At 39.8% G+C, this 14740-nt stretch overlaps 1 protein-coding gene across 1 annotated transcript; it reads left to right on the forward strand.

The window, feature by feature from the left end:
• The first annotated feature begins 9411 nt into the window (after positions 1-9411).
• LOC311063410 (cysteine-rich venom protein TEL1-like) lies at positions 9412-14032 on the forward strand. Its single transcript, XM_084082842.1, has 9 exons — positions 9412-9528; positions 9826-9889; positions 10292-10348; positions 10445-10479; positions 10613-10703; positions 11324-11466; positions 12193-12287; positions 12901-12983; positions 13526-14032. The coding sequence occupies exons 2-9, from the start codon at positions 9829-9831 to the stop codon at positions 13639-13641; spliced, it is 681 nt and encodes a 226-aa protein (XP_083938968.1). The 5' UTR covers positions 9412-9528; positions 9826-9828; the 3' UTR covers positions 13642-14032.
• The last annotated feature ends 708 nt before the right edge of the window (positions 14033-14740 follow it).

A 14740-nucleotide genomic window follows, 5' to 3' on the forward strand; every position in this document is an offset into this window, starting at 1 on the left:
TTGAGATGGGCGTCGGCCGCCAAATGCATATCATTTTGGGGGTGAAAATGAAAAAGTTTGAGAACCACTGATATAGAAACATAAGCTTTTAAAAAAAACTGTAGGATTTAGAACACTTTGTAGAATCCCCAGAAGCAAAGATTTGAGTTACAAAGGTTTGTTTTAAATATATATATATATTCAAATTTGCAGAAATCTTCACGATTTTTCAAAAATGGCAGATCTACAAGCTCGTAGCGTGGCACTCGGTGCCGCGCTACGAGCTTGAATGTCTGCTATTTTTGAATAGCCAAAGAAATCTTGGTTTCCACAGAGAAACCACATTGCTTTCACGGTGCTCTTTGCTCTCCTGGCTTTAACTGAAGTAAAACCAGCAGCTGGGGGTAAGAAAAACCATAGTACAAATATCAGGCGCAAATTAGATTTTTGCCTCGATTACTGAACAACTATCTGCTGCTATTGTCAAATAGCCGATGTATACAGTAGGTTTAAAGTGCTCATGTGGTCCATAGTCGCTTCTTTTGGGCTTGTTTTCCTAGACCTGGTTGCTTGTTTCTCTCACAGAATGGCAACACTGGACCCTCCCTCCAGACAGACCAAATAATCAGGGTGATCCACAATATGTTGTCACTTCTGTACTCTAGAAATACACCAGCACAACAATACATTATGTGTTTATTTCAGTTAAAGTCATAGCTATTTTAACTTTCCTTTTAGTGTCCATAGTCCCTCTTTGACACACTTCAAACCCTTGTCCACAGACAAGGAGTTGATTCGAACCAATTTGGCCCTCAATCAGTGGTTGGCTACAGGTGTGTTTCCTTGGAAGCCTATATATTGACCCCCATTTGGACACATTTTGGATCCAGAGCAGAGCCAAGGTGAGAGAGAGATGCTTGTGATTAATTTGTGATAGCTTTCTTGAATAAATATAACTTTAAAGTTTGTAGATGGTGTTTTCCGTTTGTGCCCATACACCACCCAGCAAGTGTGCACCCTTTGATGGGCATTAGCAGTGACACTGTGTGGTCATGCTGTCACAACTCTCCAAAATCCAAATCCAGTGTTGATTTTGCAAAATTTAGCAAATTTAGATTAGTCTGTTTAGTTAGTCCGTTGAATAAAATTCCAGTTTAGTTTGAGTCATATTGTAGTCATCTGAAATGTTTTACTTTTAGTCTAGTTTTACTTGACTAAATATAAGATTTTAGTCAAGTAAATCTACAGTTGATTCAGTCAACTAAAATGTATTTTGGCATCATACTGACTGATTTATACTTTGATGCGTGCTGAAAATGGCCGATCTACCAAGTGTTGTGAGCTTGTAGATCAGCCATTTTCGGTGCGTGACATCCACTGCAACCAAGCATAAAATGACTTGTATTTGTTCTACTGGATCTCTTCTCTACTCATCCCTCCCTAACATTTTAGTCTGGTTATTTGTTGACAAAATTGTCAATAACATTTAATCATCATAGCTTAGTTTATTTATTTAACATTTGCATGTCTGGACTTTGAACAATATGTTTTCTTATGGTTTTAGCAGACGATGAAGGTGTACATTGCTCTCAAGGTGCTCTTTGCTCTCCTGGCAGAAACTGGAGCAACACCAGCAGCTGTGAACGCACCACCTGAGGGTAAGAAAAACCACAGTACAAATATTAGGGGCAAACCTTTGCCTTGATTATGATGAATAAACAATTATAAAAATAAATATAGCTGCAAGCAGCAATGCAACATTATGCAATATGCGAAATGTGATATGTGCAAGAAAATTTGTATTTGAGAAAAAGGCGATGCAATCATAGACATTAAAAATAATGGACAAAGCTATGCCCATAGACTCTATACAGACAGTAAATGAAGCCTATTTTTCAACAATTTCAAATCCGTCATCTTTCGATATCTGGTGCACTCTGAAATTAATGCTATTGGTTGGGACCCGAGCGGGGGTGGCGAATTAATGCTATTGGTTGTGTAGCTTGTCAATCAAAGCATCACAAGGTAGCCACGCCCCTTCTACAGCATACCCTACTTTATCATCAATTTGAAAATAAATGGGACTACAGGCCATTTTCATGTGAACTTTGACTTCCTACAGTATATAGACTCAAAGGCGGATTCAATTTTCTAAATTTGAACAGGCAACATGTATAATATAATGATTGCTATAGTGCCCCCCTTTGGTCAATTGGAGTAAGATTTGTTTCAGTACTGTTTGGCATGACTGAAAATCTTGTACAAATTGCATTTTTGTAGTTAGGGGCAGAAGAATAATTTTCATTAAACTACATTAATCATTATTAATAGTTTTTTATTCATATCAGCAAGACGATACAATTATTAAACCACGATATTCATTCTCCAACTGGGAATATATTTATTTATATTTGGCCGTGGACGGAATGCATTCAGTCAATTTCATAGTCGTATATTAGACATCAGGAGTGCCCTTCTACCTCTGTAAATATAGGAACAATATTTATTGCCTTTAGGCCTAAAATATGAAATTGGCTACATAGTGCCAGTTTATTGTCACAGGTCAACAATGGAGGTCAACCTCTGTTCATATCTGCTGAAGTGCTGATAAACGTAATGTTTTGTGTGAAGCATTCACACATGTGTAAAGTGTCATGTGAAAGCATTCACATAACGCCACTTTTTTTCTCTTCTCAGAAGTGGGGGGGTCAACCCCTCCATCCTCCATAACACCCCCAATCACGCCACCCCCACCATCCCCTAACACCCCAAAACTCCCCCCACCACCCCCAAACACCCCAAAACTCCCCCCACCACCCCCAAACACGCCAAAACCCGACTCACCACAGTCACCCCCACCACCCCCACCTCCACCCCCAAACACCCCAAAACCCGACTCACCACAGTCACCCCCACCACCCCCACCTCCACCCCCAAACACCCCAAAACCCGACTCGCCACCCCCACCTCCATCTCCGTGTCTGTCTGTCTGTCCCTCTCTCTCTCTCAGCCAACCCATGTCCATGTCTTTGAAGGAGAAATGGGGGTGCACTAACCCCACCATCCTTGGCTGGTGCCCCGCCTCCTGCAAGTGCGCCACTGAGATCATCTAACGTCACCAAAGGCAGCACCTCACCCACACACCAGCCTCTACCGGACTGGTGTAGAGGCTCTGTGGCCCTACACAATAAAACCAGCCATGCATGCACACTGCAACCCCATTGTACATGAACATGGATACATGAGCACACGCACACGCAGGCCTGTGCATGTTGATGTTCTGTATGTGTATAGATGTACAGATTATGGTCTGAATTTCTATTTACAATAAATTTGAAATACATTTTCTGTGTCTGTTGTTGGTATGTTCACTGGAGAGACTCATGTTAATCACTGGTTGAAGACGTGATGATTTATGCGTTTTGAGTTAATTTAAGAGCAGTTAAAACAAGCTATTTAACAGCGTAAGGACCCAAGGGTGTGTTTAATGTGACATCATAATGACAAAGACAAGAAAGATAATTGCTATAATTATTTTATAATTGGTATTATTGCAAAATATGACACATTGCTCTGAGCCAGGGTGGTGTTTGTTTTCTTCATTCAACAGACAGAGCTGTCACGATCATGACATTTAGTTGTTTGTGTGACAATTGATCGTCAAGTAAAAGCGGCACTATGTAACTAATACAATATAAACTACAATTGAGGTGGTTGTATTTTTGTCTCCCTGTTCTTCTGAGCTATTTAGATTGTGTCAAAGGTCATGTCCCAACTAGACTCATGATCTGACATGAATTTTGACCTGATGGAATTATTCCCTGAGCAAGCAGGTAGGCTCTATTGGCTCATTGGTAAAACATGGCACTTGCCCAGGTTCAAATCCGGGGTATAAGAGGAAGGTTACATTGTGCAGCTTTAACGATTGAATTGTGTTTTTGGCATTGAACATTGGAACATGTAAATACAAAATATATATATATTTTTTTGCCTTTTAGCCTTGGTAAACTAAAACTGCACAGGGCAGATAATACAAATACTTAAATATGAAAATAGTACCATTAATTAAAATACTATAATGTAGTATGGCCAAAATGGGCCATATTTAATCATTTTATACTTTTGTTTAAAGGGATATTTCACTTTCAAACATGTTCTGGGTTATTTTAACGTCTACTATGGCTTTTGGGAACACTCGGACAGTTTTTAAGTTGCTTTTTTTCAGTATTTAGATATTTGATATTCATTTTAACTCATTCACTGAGTTTTTCCCCATCACTTGAAAAAGGTTTTTGTATTTGTGTTAAGTGATATTTCTTGGCCCGTCTACTTTGCAAATGGAGCTCTGGAAAAAAGTTGCATTTATTATTTTAACGACAGTCAGTATTGTAATGCTCAATCTATAAAGGCTACTTTATTTTCTAAAAGCACAGAGCAAAGATATTTCCATTGGATATACATTGATTAAATACCATCGGTTTCATGTCAAGGACCCCCAAGTTAATATGTATTTGGCAGCGAATCTTAACACTTTTCGAAAATAGCCGAACTACAAGCTCAAAACGTGTCTCATTCTGATGTGTTTTGAGCTTGTAGCTTGTTTCGAATAGCTGAAGTATAAAATAAGGTCAAAGAGGTCAAACTGACTCTGATGTTATATTAACTAAAGCATCTGGGGACTCCCCATTTTGAGAACCAGTGGTATATATGCGTACAGTATGGCCATGGATAGCCAGAGAGAGAGGGGCAGATAGTATAGGTTCACATGAGGAATGTTGTGTGTGCGTGCGCGTGCATGCATGTGTGGGGGGTCTCATCTTTTGTCAGATGTAAGGGAGCTACAGTGTGAAAACTCACTATTCACTACTACTCACTACTATCACCATCAACTCAATGACCTCTCTTTCTGTCAATCTCTCTCTGTCTGTATAGCAACTGTCCTGCTCTGAAGCAGAAATGGGGGTGCAGTAACCCTACCATCGCAGGCTGGGATCATCTAAACATCATCTAAACGCCTGCCCACGCAGGAGTTGACAAATTGAGGAGTGATCAGGTAAACGTGTGTTCTCTCCACGGTTGATGTCAGTAAATAATAACAGTAACTCTGCATCTCTCTCTAGTCTGTCTGTGTTGTTCAGCGTCTTGCTCGAGGACTAGTAACCTTCCGGTTGCCAAGCGGCCGCTCTACCTCCTGAGCCACTGCCGCCCCCTACTGATTGTGTTAGTACTTGCAGATTCTGCTTGTAGCAAAGCATCTTTTGCCTTTTAGTTTTTTAGACAAAAATTGCACAGGGCAGACATGAAAAATAACTGAAACAATATTTAAAGATATGACTGACAATGACTGGTACCAATAATGCAATAATAATGTACTATGGGCAAAATAGCTCACTGTGAGCTTGTAGATGTTCTATTTCCACTATGTTTTATAAATGTTAGAAAACGTACAAACATTTTTCAACGTGGAAACTATTCTGATATTTCTGACGATTATGGAACATAATTGGGATTATCCTATATTCAAATTTGCCAATAGGAGGGCGGGCCGGCCAGCAGGCGGGCAAACCTCTGACGTCATTCTGACCCAGCCATAAAATGGACTGACAGAGGTACAGAGATCTCCATATGGGCATATCAGCATGCCCATAATGATTATAATATAATGATGACATCATGGATCTCCATAAGTGAGCATAAATGGGACACAGCCAGACAGACAGAAACAGACATCTCCACATATCCATAAAAGAGACAGACGGGTACAACGGGTTAAAGAGTACCCGTGACCGGATCGGCAGTGCGACGTAGGTGTGAGGGCCAAACCTCTAGTCTCAAATAATTGTGATCAGGTGATTATGTAATCATTTTACAGGTCTATCAACAGGTTCAAATGGAGAGGTTAGACGAGAACAAGGCTGTGATTAAATGATTCAAATCTCACTGAATCTGAAGAAAAGTCTTCTTGCTGAAATTGTTGTGTTTATATTTTATGTCATTTTAACAAAGTTGTGTCTTGTTATCGATACAGCTAAGAATTACTTTTAAAACGTTGGCAGGGCAGGAATTTCATGGAGGTCATGAAGGCCATGGCCTCTCAGTTTGGCCTTCTGCCCCTCAAAAGATCGTCTGCCCTGAGACCACAGTGGCCCTAATGCCCCGCTCAAACTGCCCCCGCTGATTGAACCATGAAATAACTGCTGATGTTTGGTCTTATGTGGTGGTGGTCATTCATATCCTTACATTATTAGCCTTAGGGGTGTGTGTGTCACAGTGCTTTCATAGACAAACACCCAGGTGTGTACTTTAGTGTCACATCATATTCAATATGATGGCACTCATTATGCATGTCACAATATTATTGTGCCAAGTACAGTAGTGCCAACATGCCAACGTATTTATCTTGACAATGTCCAGGAACTGCGGTCAATGTCAGTTTGTATTATTTTTCAAACCCGTCTTAACTCGTCTCAACCCGTCTATTTTAATTATTACTTTTTCTCACATTATATACAGTCTCACACTATTTGACATTATAGTGTGTACAGCAGTGGTTCTTAAACTTTTTCATGTCAAGGACCCCCAAATTGACACTTATTAGCCCGCGGACCCCCATTTGAAAAATATATGCCAGGGACCCCCATAAGAGAAGATTTTTACGGCTCTAGCAGTGATTCTCAATCATTTTAATTTCAAGGACCCCCAGTTTGACATGCATTAGGGCTACGAACCCCCATTTAATGGCATCTCTATCTCTGAGACCCCAATTCATATTGTAAAATCTATGTCAATTTAACTCTGAGAGTGTACAAATGGAACCAAATGGACCCGTTAGGGTCCATTTAGGGTCCATTAGGGTCCATTAGGGACCCGTTAGGGTCCATTTGGTTCCATTTGTACACTCTCAGAGTTACAGACCCATAAGGGTCCATTTGGTTCCTATCCATCATTTAGCTGGGGACCCCCTGGAACCCCCTCAAGTACCCCTGGGGGTCCCCGGACCCCACTTTGAGAACCAATGGTGTACAGAACATATTGAATCATGTATTTATTTTTCTAAATACTTTTTTCCTCACAATTTTGCGAACCCCTGCAAGTACCCCTAGGGGTTCAAAGTAGGACCCAAAATCAGGGACTCCAACAACAAACACTGGAATTCTATTTGAACATTTTGAATTCTATTAAAAAACATTTGAAAATAGATTTTTGATACATTTTGAAAACTTAAAATAACTTTTGAAATGGAATGTGGAATTCTGCATACTGTATTGCTACTTTTACAAGTAGCAATACCACATTACATATACAAGTACATCTCCTGTATTAAAAATGTATTTGCGTAAACTGTATCAAAATATACTTAAAGTACCAAAATTGTATATTAACAAATACACGCATGATTCAATATATTTTGTACACAATTCAATGTAAAAATAGTGTGAGAAAGATAACTAATTGTAATTTATTCCTATACTGCACAAAAATCTAAATCATAGGGGGTACTTCAGCCTTCAACCTTTGAGGTCGAAGGGGTTCAGTGTTCAGAAAACGTTTAGAAACCCTGAGAGTATTCTATTAGTTAGCAAATGGATACATTAAATATATTTTCTTCTTAGAACTTTGGTGTGTGTGTGTGTGTGTGTGTGTGTGTGTGTGTGTGTGTGTGTGTGTGTGTGTGTGTGTGTGTGTGTGTGTGTGTGTGTGTGTGTGTGTGTGTGTGTGTGTGTGTGTTGGTATATACGTTTTTACAATACGATTTTCTCCAAATTAAAGCTCGTTTTCAACGGAGTAGCTACAGTAGATGGTCACTTGCCTCACCTGTCTAGATAGGTTTTAAGAATAAAACAACATGACATTGAGCTCAGTTCCTCTGGATATTGTTTGATCATGCTGGGTTTTTGTCTATGAAAACACTGGGACACACACAACCCTAAGGCTAATACGTTATAATTATCTATCCTGGACTTTGAACAGGATGTTTCCTGATGGTTTTCATGTCTCCATGCATTTGATGTATTACCTTATGTTTACTATATGCTTAGTGTAAACCGCTCTGGATTAAGAGTGTCTGCTAAAATGCCTAAATTGGAAATTGTTTTCACAGACAATGAAGGTGACATTGCTCTCACGGTGCTTAATACTGTAAATACGAGGGCCAAGTAATGCAATATTATGCAATATGCAAATTGCACTATGCAATATGTGCAATGAGCCACTCACACGCTTCATCTCCCAATGTATGAATGAACGAAACATTGTAAAGCGCTGTGAATAAGTTTGAGTTCTTGGAAAAGCACTACAAAAATACAATTCATTATTATAGACCAATTATTTGTTTACTAACATTGAGCCTGGACGCACAGGTGATTGTTTCACGCAATCAATTCCCAACCTGTTTCGGGGTGCACTGGTTTCAGCACACCCCAACCCCCTCTTGTGTGTGTTGGCTAGTGAGACGCGTCCTAACGAGACCTGATATAATGGGTTTCGTTGCGCGCATACTGGCTGCACGCAGCCAGTATGACGTCGTCTGTTAAGGGGTCTATTATTACTTTAAGTTCTAGAGTCTGTTACTGACAACCATTAACCCATTGAGACCTGAAGCCGATTCTACATGTCTCCTAAATCCCAACAGTTTTCTGAAAAACGTATGTTTCTATATCAGTGGTGCTCAATCTTTTTCATGTCAAGGACCCCCAAAATGACATGTATTTGGCCGTGGACCCCCATCAAAATATTTTGTTCCAGGGACCCCCAGAAGCAAAGATTTGAGTTAAAAATGTTCGCTTTAAAAATATATATATTCAAAGATTTGCACACATTTTCACGAATTTTCAAAAATAGCAGATCTACAAGCTCGTGCCGCGCTATGAGCTTGTATATCTGCTATTTTTGAATAGCCCAAAGTGTAAAATAATGCTTTTTAGCTCAAATCTAAAAATGACACAGTTCCAGGTCTGTTAATGTACAACATGAGCCATTTGACTAGATAAAGCAGGAGTTCTAACAAAATTGTTTCATGAAATTGTGACACTGTTAATATGTTACTATTCACTATATCTAACCCCTTTAAACTGGAAATCAAAACATGTAATCCTATTGCACATTGCAAAATTCAACTCATACAGGGTACTTAAGTTGGACCTTTGAGGTCGTAAGGGTTCAGTGTTAGTATTACTATACTTTATATACTATACTTTTGTTCCTCCACATAGTGTAAGCCTCCCAATATCCAATTGATCTTCCAATTGAGTACCTACAGTAGATTGTCACCTGTGACCTGAACTCACCTGCTTACACATGTTTGAAGAGTAAAACAAACTGATGTTGACCACAGTTCCACAGCATTGTTTGATCACTACTGTACTTGGCACAATATGATGTGACGCTAAAGTACACACATCATGCCCAGGGTGTTTATGAGATTGACACGCACACACCCCTAAGGCTAATAATTTAAGGGTATATATACCACCACCAGATAAGACCAGCCGATACCACTCAACATTAGCAGTTATTTCATCTGAAAGGACACACTTCAAACTACTGGAGGTAAGTCTCTTCAACTTTCAGCGGATCATCTGTTTCCATCTGGTTAAATTAGACGTTGGTGTTAAATAGCCTAATAGAGTACATTTGGAATTATATTCTGAGCGTTTCTTTCATCATGTGATGATTTTAGATTTTCTCCTAATCATTTTTTTCTTCTTCTGTTCATCATTATTCCATTCATATATTTTTTTTCTGTGTTGTCTCATTGTTCTAGTTAGCTGTAATGATGACTGTCTTCATGAAAACACTTTGTCTATCTTGGACTTTGAACATGATGTTTTCTTGTGGTTTTCACAGAGGATGAAGGCATACATTGCTCTCACGGTGCTTTTTGCTCTCCTGGCTGGAATTGAAGCTCTGGGTAGGAAACATTTTCTTTTTAAACAATCACACTTATGTAGTCTTATTACTGGCTCCCTACTGCCTTATTCTCCCATATTACTGACTGCCTTATACTGCCTTATTACTGTTTCCCTACTGCCTTATGCAACATAGATAGATTGTAGTATTCAAAATTTTGCTACTGCTGTGCTTTTGATCACCTAGCGAAAGAATGTGGACGGTCGGTTTCATATGCATACAGTGGACGTCAGGGGTGCCCTGCTACCTCTGTACATTTAGGACTAAATATGCATTGCCTTTAGGCCTACAATATGAAATTAGCTATGTGTATATATATATAAACAAAATGTACAAACGGTGCATAGTAATAGTTGTTTCTCAATCCTTTTGGGGTCTTTCTGGTGCGTTTGTATTCATGTAGGGATGACCGAAGCTGACAAGAAGAACATTGTGGACAAACACAACGAGCTGAGAAGAGGTGTGTACTATGCTAATAATCATTAATAATATATATAATAATATAATATTATAATAATAATAATAATAATAATAATAATACTATTATATACTATAGGTGTGCAGCCTACCGCCAGCAACATGTTGAAGATGGTAAGACACTACTGGAGGTTTGATTTGATTTGACATGTTTAATGACATACTGTATAACATGTAAAACACATACAGCTGCATACCGTTGTCAAATGGTATGGAAACACATCCTCTCATTCTCTCATTCTCACAGTCGTGGAGTGAGGAAGCCGCCGCCAACGCTCAGGAATGGGCCGACAAGTGCATCATCGGACACAGCCCCAGAAACTCACGGACCATCAGCAGTAAGACCCCTTTAACATTATTAATAATAACATAATAATGATATTATGTTTTAAAATGAATATAACATTAGTTTATAATCCACCACGCGAGTACGTGTGGTATTTATGGTTGCCAACTGTCCCTTGAAATACGGAAACTGATAAGGGACATACTCTGTTCCTTATTTTGGGGGAATCAATCAATGACAGCTGTGTTACATTGCAACTTAGAGGGAAGACTGTCTTAGGAAACTAAACCTATTTTGCATTTTCTGTCATACATCCATATAAAGGTTACTGTAGCTTGGTACAAGCCTTTGAAACAGTTGACTGTAGTATTTCAATGTTTTGCATTCACTTGGTATAAAACCTTTGTGACAAATAGCAGCACTGTATTCAAACATAATTAAAGGGTCTGTTCATATGTACAGTATTTCGATATAACAAGGTCATTTGGTGTAAACAGTGCACGGATACACACAATGATTTGTAGTCGTTGTATTCCATTACACATACTTCTCTCCTGTCACAACAGTTTCTTGTCATAAGTCATGTTTTCAAACTCCACTCTCTCTCTCTCTCTCTCTCTCTCTCTCTCTCTCTCTCTCTCTCTCTCTCTCTCTCTCTCTCTCTCTCTCTAGCCAGTGGTTGTGGTGAGAACATAGCCTTTGCCAATGCAGAGGGCATTTGGGCCGATAAGGTCCAGTCCTGGTACAAGGAGGTGAAGGACTGGAAGTACGGGGAGGGGTCTGTCAATGGAGGAGTGGTGGGACACTTCACACAGGTACACTTACTGGAATATATATCTATATCACTCACTCACTCACTCACACACACACACACACACACACACACACACACACACACACACACACACACACACACACACACACACACACACACACACACACAGTCTCTCACACACACACACACACACACACACACACACACACACACACACACACACACACACACACACACACACACACACACACACACACACACACACACACACACACACACACACACACACACACACACACACAGTATATAAAAAATAGCAGAGGTACAAGCTCGATGCTTTCCCGGTTTTAGAACACTTTGGTTGGGTTTGGGTTGTACCTTGCCATGAAGTGACTCCAAAGGTGGGCAAAAAATCTACAATATACAGTATACTCCCCATTGACATCCACACAGTGAAGAGGCTCAGGAGGAGCTCTTTTAGTCTGTAAACGAACGCAAGCAAGCAAAGCGGATCTGCCTGTTGAGTTTGCACATTTGTATTAGGAAAACCCGGACTGGACCTGCATCCGGATCTTCAAATAGTAAAATCAACAGGAAGTTGATATTTTTATAGTAGGAATGTCACAAAAACAGTGATGTGTGTGTGTGTGTGTGTGTGTGTGTGTGTGTGTGTGTGTGTGTGTGTGTGTGTGTGTGTGTGTGTGTGTGTGTGTGTGTGTGTGTGTGTGTGTGTGTGTGTGTGTGTGTGCGCGTCTGTTTTGCACAGGTTGTGTGGTACCGCTCCAACCAGATCGGATGTGCTGTGGCCCACTGCCCCGACGCCAAGTGGAAATACATCTACGTTTGTCAGTACTGTTCACCGTGAGTACTATTGTCCCAACACTGTCTACACATATCTATGTGTAGAGTGTGTCACTACGGTCCACCGTAAGCAACAACACCATCTGTCTCACAGCACTGGTTTTCAATGTGGGGTCCGGGGACCTCCGGGGGTCCAAATGGACCCTTACGGGTCCGTTACTCTGAGAGTGAAAACATTTCTTGCTGCAGTGGTGGAAAGTAACTTAGTACCTACTTAACTTACTTAACTACTGTACAATGTTGAGGTATTTGTACTTTACTTGAGTATTTCCAAATGTCAATACTTTTACTTCTACTCCACTACATCTCAGAGGGAAATATTGTGATTTTACTCCACTGCAATGATTTGAAAACTTTAGTTACTAGTTACTTTTGATTATTATTACAAAACATAGGTTAACCACTTCAGCCCTATATACATTTCGGCCATTTGAAAATAGCCGATCTACAAGCTCACAATGCGTCGCATCGCGACGCATTGTGAGCTTGTAGATCTACTATTTTCAAAATATATTTATACATTTGAAAACTAAATTCATATTTGATGTGATATCATGTTTAATATTTGATGTGATATCATGTTTAATATTTGATGTTGTGTCCCACATTGCAGTGGTAACCTCCAGTACACCCACCCCTACAAGTCTGGACCAGCTTGTGGTGACTGTCCCAACGACTGTGATGACAAGCTGTGCAGTAAGTGACCAACATTTTTTTTGTTGTTAAAAGCTTAAAGCACTATATCCTGATAGTAATCATTGCTATAAAGTGTTTGTTCAGTAACAGGGGTCTCCCTGTCTCTCCAGCTCTTTAATAAACAGAAAAACATGTTTTCAGGTAGGCGACAAAATTTCAACCAATCAGGACGGAGTACCCATTTATCAGCTTACTTTTTATGGTGTTCCAGTTCCAATTTTGTTTTGCTCATTTCTTTGTGTCATCACTTCCCATTTCACGTGTTTAATCTGCATCCTGACTGAGTTCTTTATCCTGATTGGATGAAATTGCTATCCCAATCTGGAAATGTATGTTCTGTTTAATAAAGAGCTAGATAGACATGAGACTCCTGTTCGTGAACACTATATAACAATCACTTACCATACATTTAATTAAAACAAATATATATATATATTTCCCTTTACCCTTATATGTTCCCCAACCTTACCCTACAATGACCTCTCTTTCTGCATTATCTGTCTGTCTGTCTGTCTGTCTGTCTGTCTGTCTGTCTCTCTCAGCCAACCCATGTCCCTACATAAATAAGTGGAGCAGCTGTGTTGCCAAAGGGTGCCTAAAGTGGAACGCAGAAAACTGTGAAGCCACCTGCAAATGCACCAACAACGAGATCAACTAAACGCCTGACCAAGCCGACTCCAAACGCATCACAAGAAACATGATTTCTTCCACATTCAATGATATTCCTTATTATGCAAACCTGTAGCTATTATACTATCTGCCTCGCTGTCTCTGTCTATCTCTATCATGTACGCATATACCACTGGTTCTCTGGGTTCCTCTAGGGGGTCTAAATTGACCCTTACAAGAGTGTAACTCCGACAGTGTACAAATGGAACCAAATGGACCCTAGCGGGTTCATTTGGTTCCATTTGTACACTTTCGGAGTTAAGGGGGGACCTTGAAATGTTTAGGTTTGAGAACCATTGCTCTGTGTACTGTATATTCAATGGAAATATCCCTCTGTGCTTTTAAAAAATAAATCAGCATTTATAGATTGAGCATTACAATACTGACTGTCTCTCTTTCTTTGTGCTTGTATTTTAAAATTGTAAAAACAATGTTCACACTGGCTGACCAAATCAGACTTTTGTCCTATTAGAAACGCATTTTTTTTTGTCTGAACTGAACAGCATAAAAGCACATGGTTTTATTCTGTTCATCTTCTGTAGTCACCGGACCGACGTTCATTGTGGAGGTGTGACACCATTACAACACATACAGTGAAATGGTTCATATATCATGGAAAGGATTTGAGTCTTTACTTTGCTTGAGTATTTCCATTTTCGAGACTTTATACTTCTACTACACTATACACCTCAGAAAGCAAACATAGTGCTTTATATTCCACTACAATTACTTGCCATACAGTTACTAGTTACTTTGCATATTTGATTATTGATACAACATATATAGTTTCAGTCCTACAGATCACATGTAATAACAGTGTGGACAGTCACGTTCTGAGCTTGCAGATGAGCTATTTTTGCCATTTTCATTTAGATGTCTTACAATATGACATGCCCAAAATAGGGATGCCAGGTTGGGAGAGGATGAAAGCAAGCACACCTCGTTTAAAAGCTTGGACTACCTCCAAACAGACCCCCCCCCCCACCTGTGATCTTTGGCACCCCCAGGTAGGGAAATACTGGACCATAGAGTGGAACAGTGACCTCCACAGACAATAGAGTTTCCTCGAACCCGTGCCAAGCAGCAGC

This window comes from Gymnoscopelus microlampas (assembly GCF_963454915.1).
Source record: "Gymnoscopelus microlampas genome assembly, chromosome: 16".
Classification (NCBI taxonomy): domain Eukaryota; kingdom Metazoa; phylum Chordata; class Actinopteri; order Myctophiformes; family Myctophidae; genus Gymnoscopelus; species Gymnoscopelus microlampas.

What these genes read in the sequence shown, in the direction of transcription:
- LOC311063410 (XM_084082842.1), top strand. Translation starts at nt 9,829, where the DNA reads ATGAAGGCATACATTGCTCTCACGGTGCTTTTTGCTCTCCTGGCTGGA. An exon ending in CCAGCAACATGTTGAAGATG is followed by an intron (nt 10,480 to 10,612) that starts GTAAGACACTAC and finishes TCATTCTCACAG; the next exon opens with TCGTGGAGTGAGGAAGCCGC. An exon ending in CTGTGATGACAAGCTGTGCA is followed by an intron (nt 12,984 to 13,525) that starts GTAAGTGACCAA and finishes TGTCTCTCTCAG; the next exon opens with CCAACCCATGTCCCTACATA.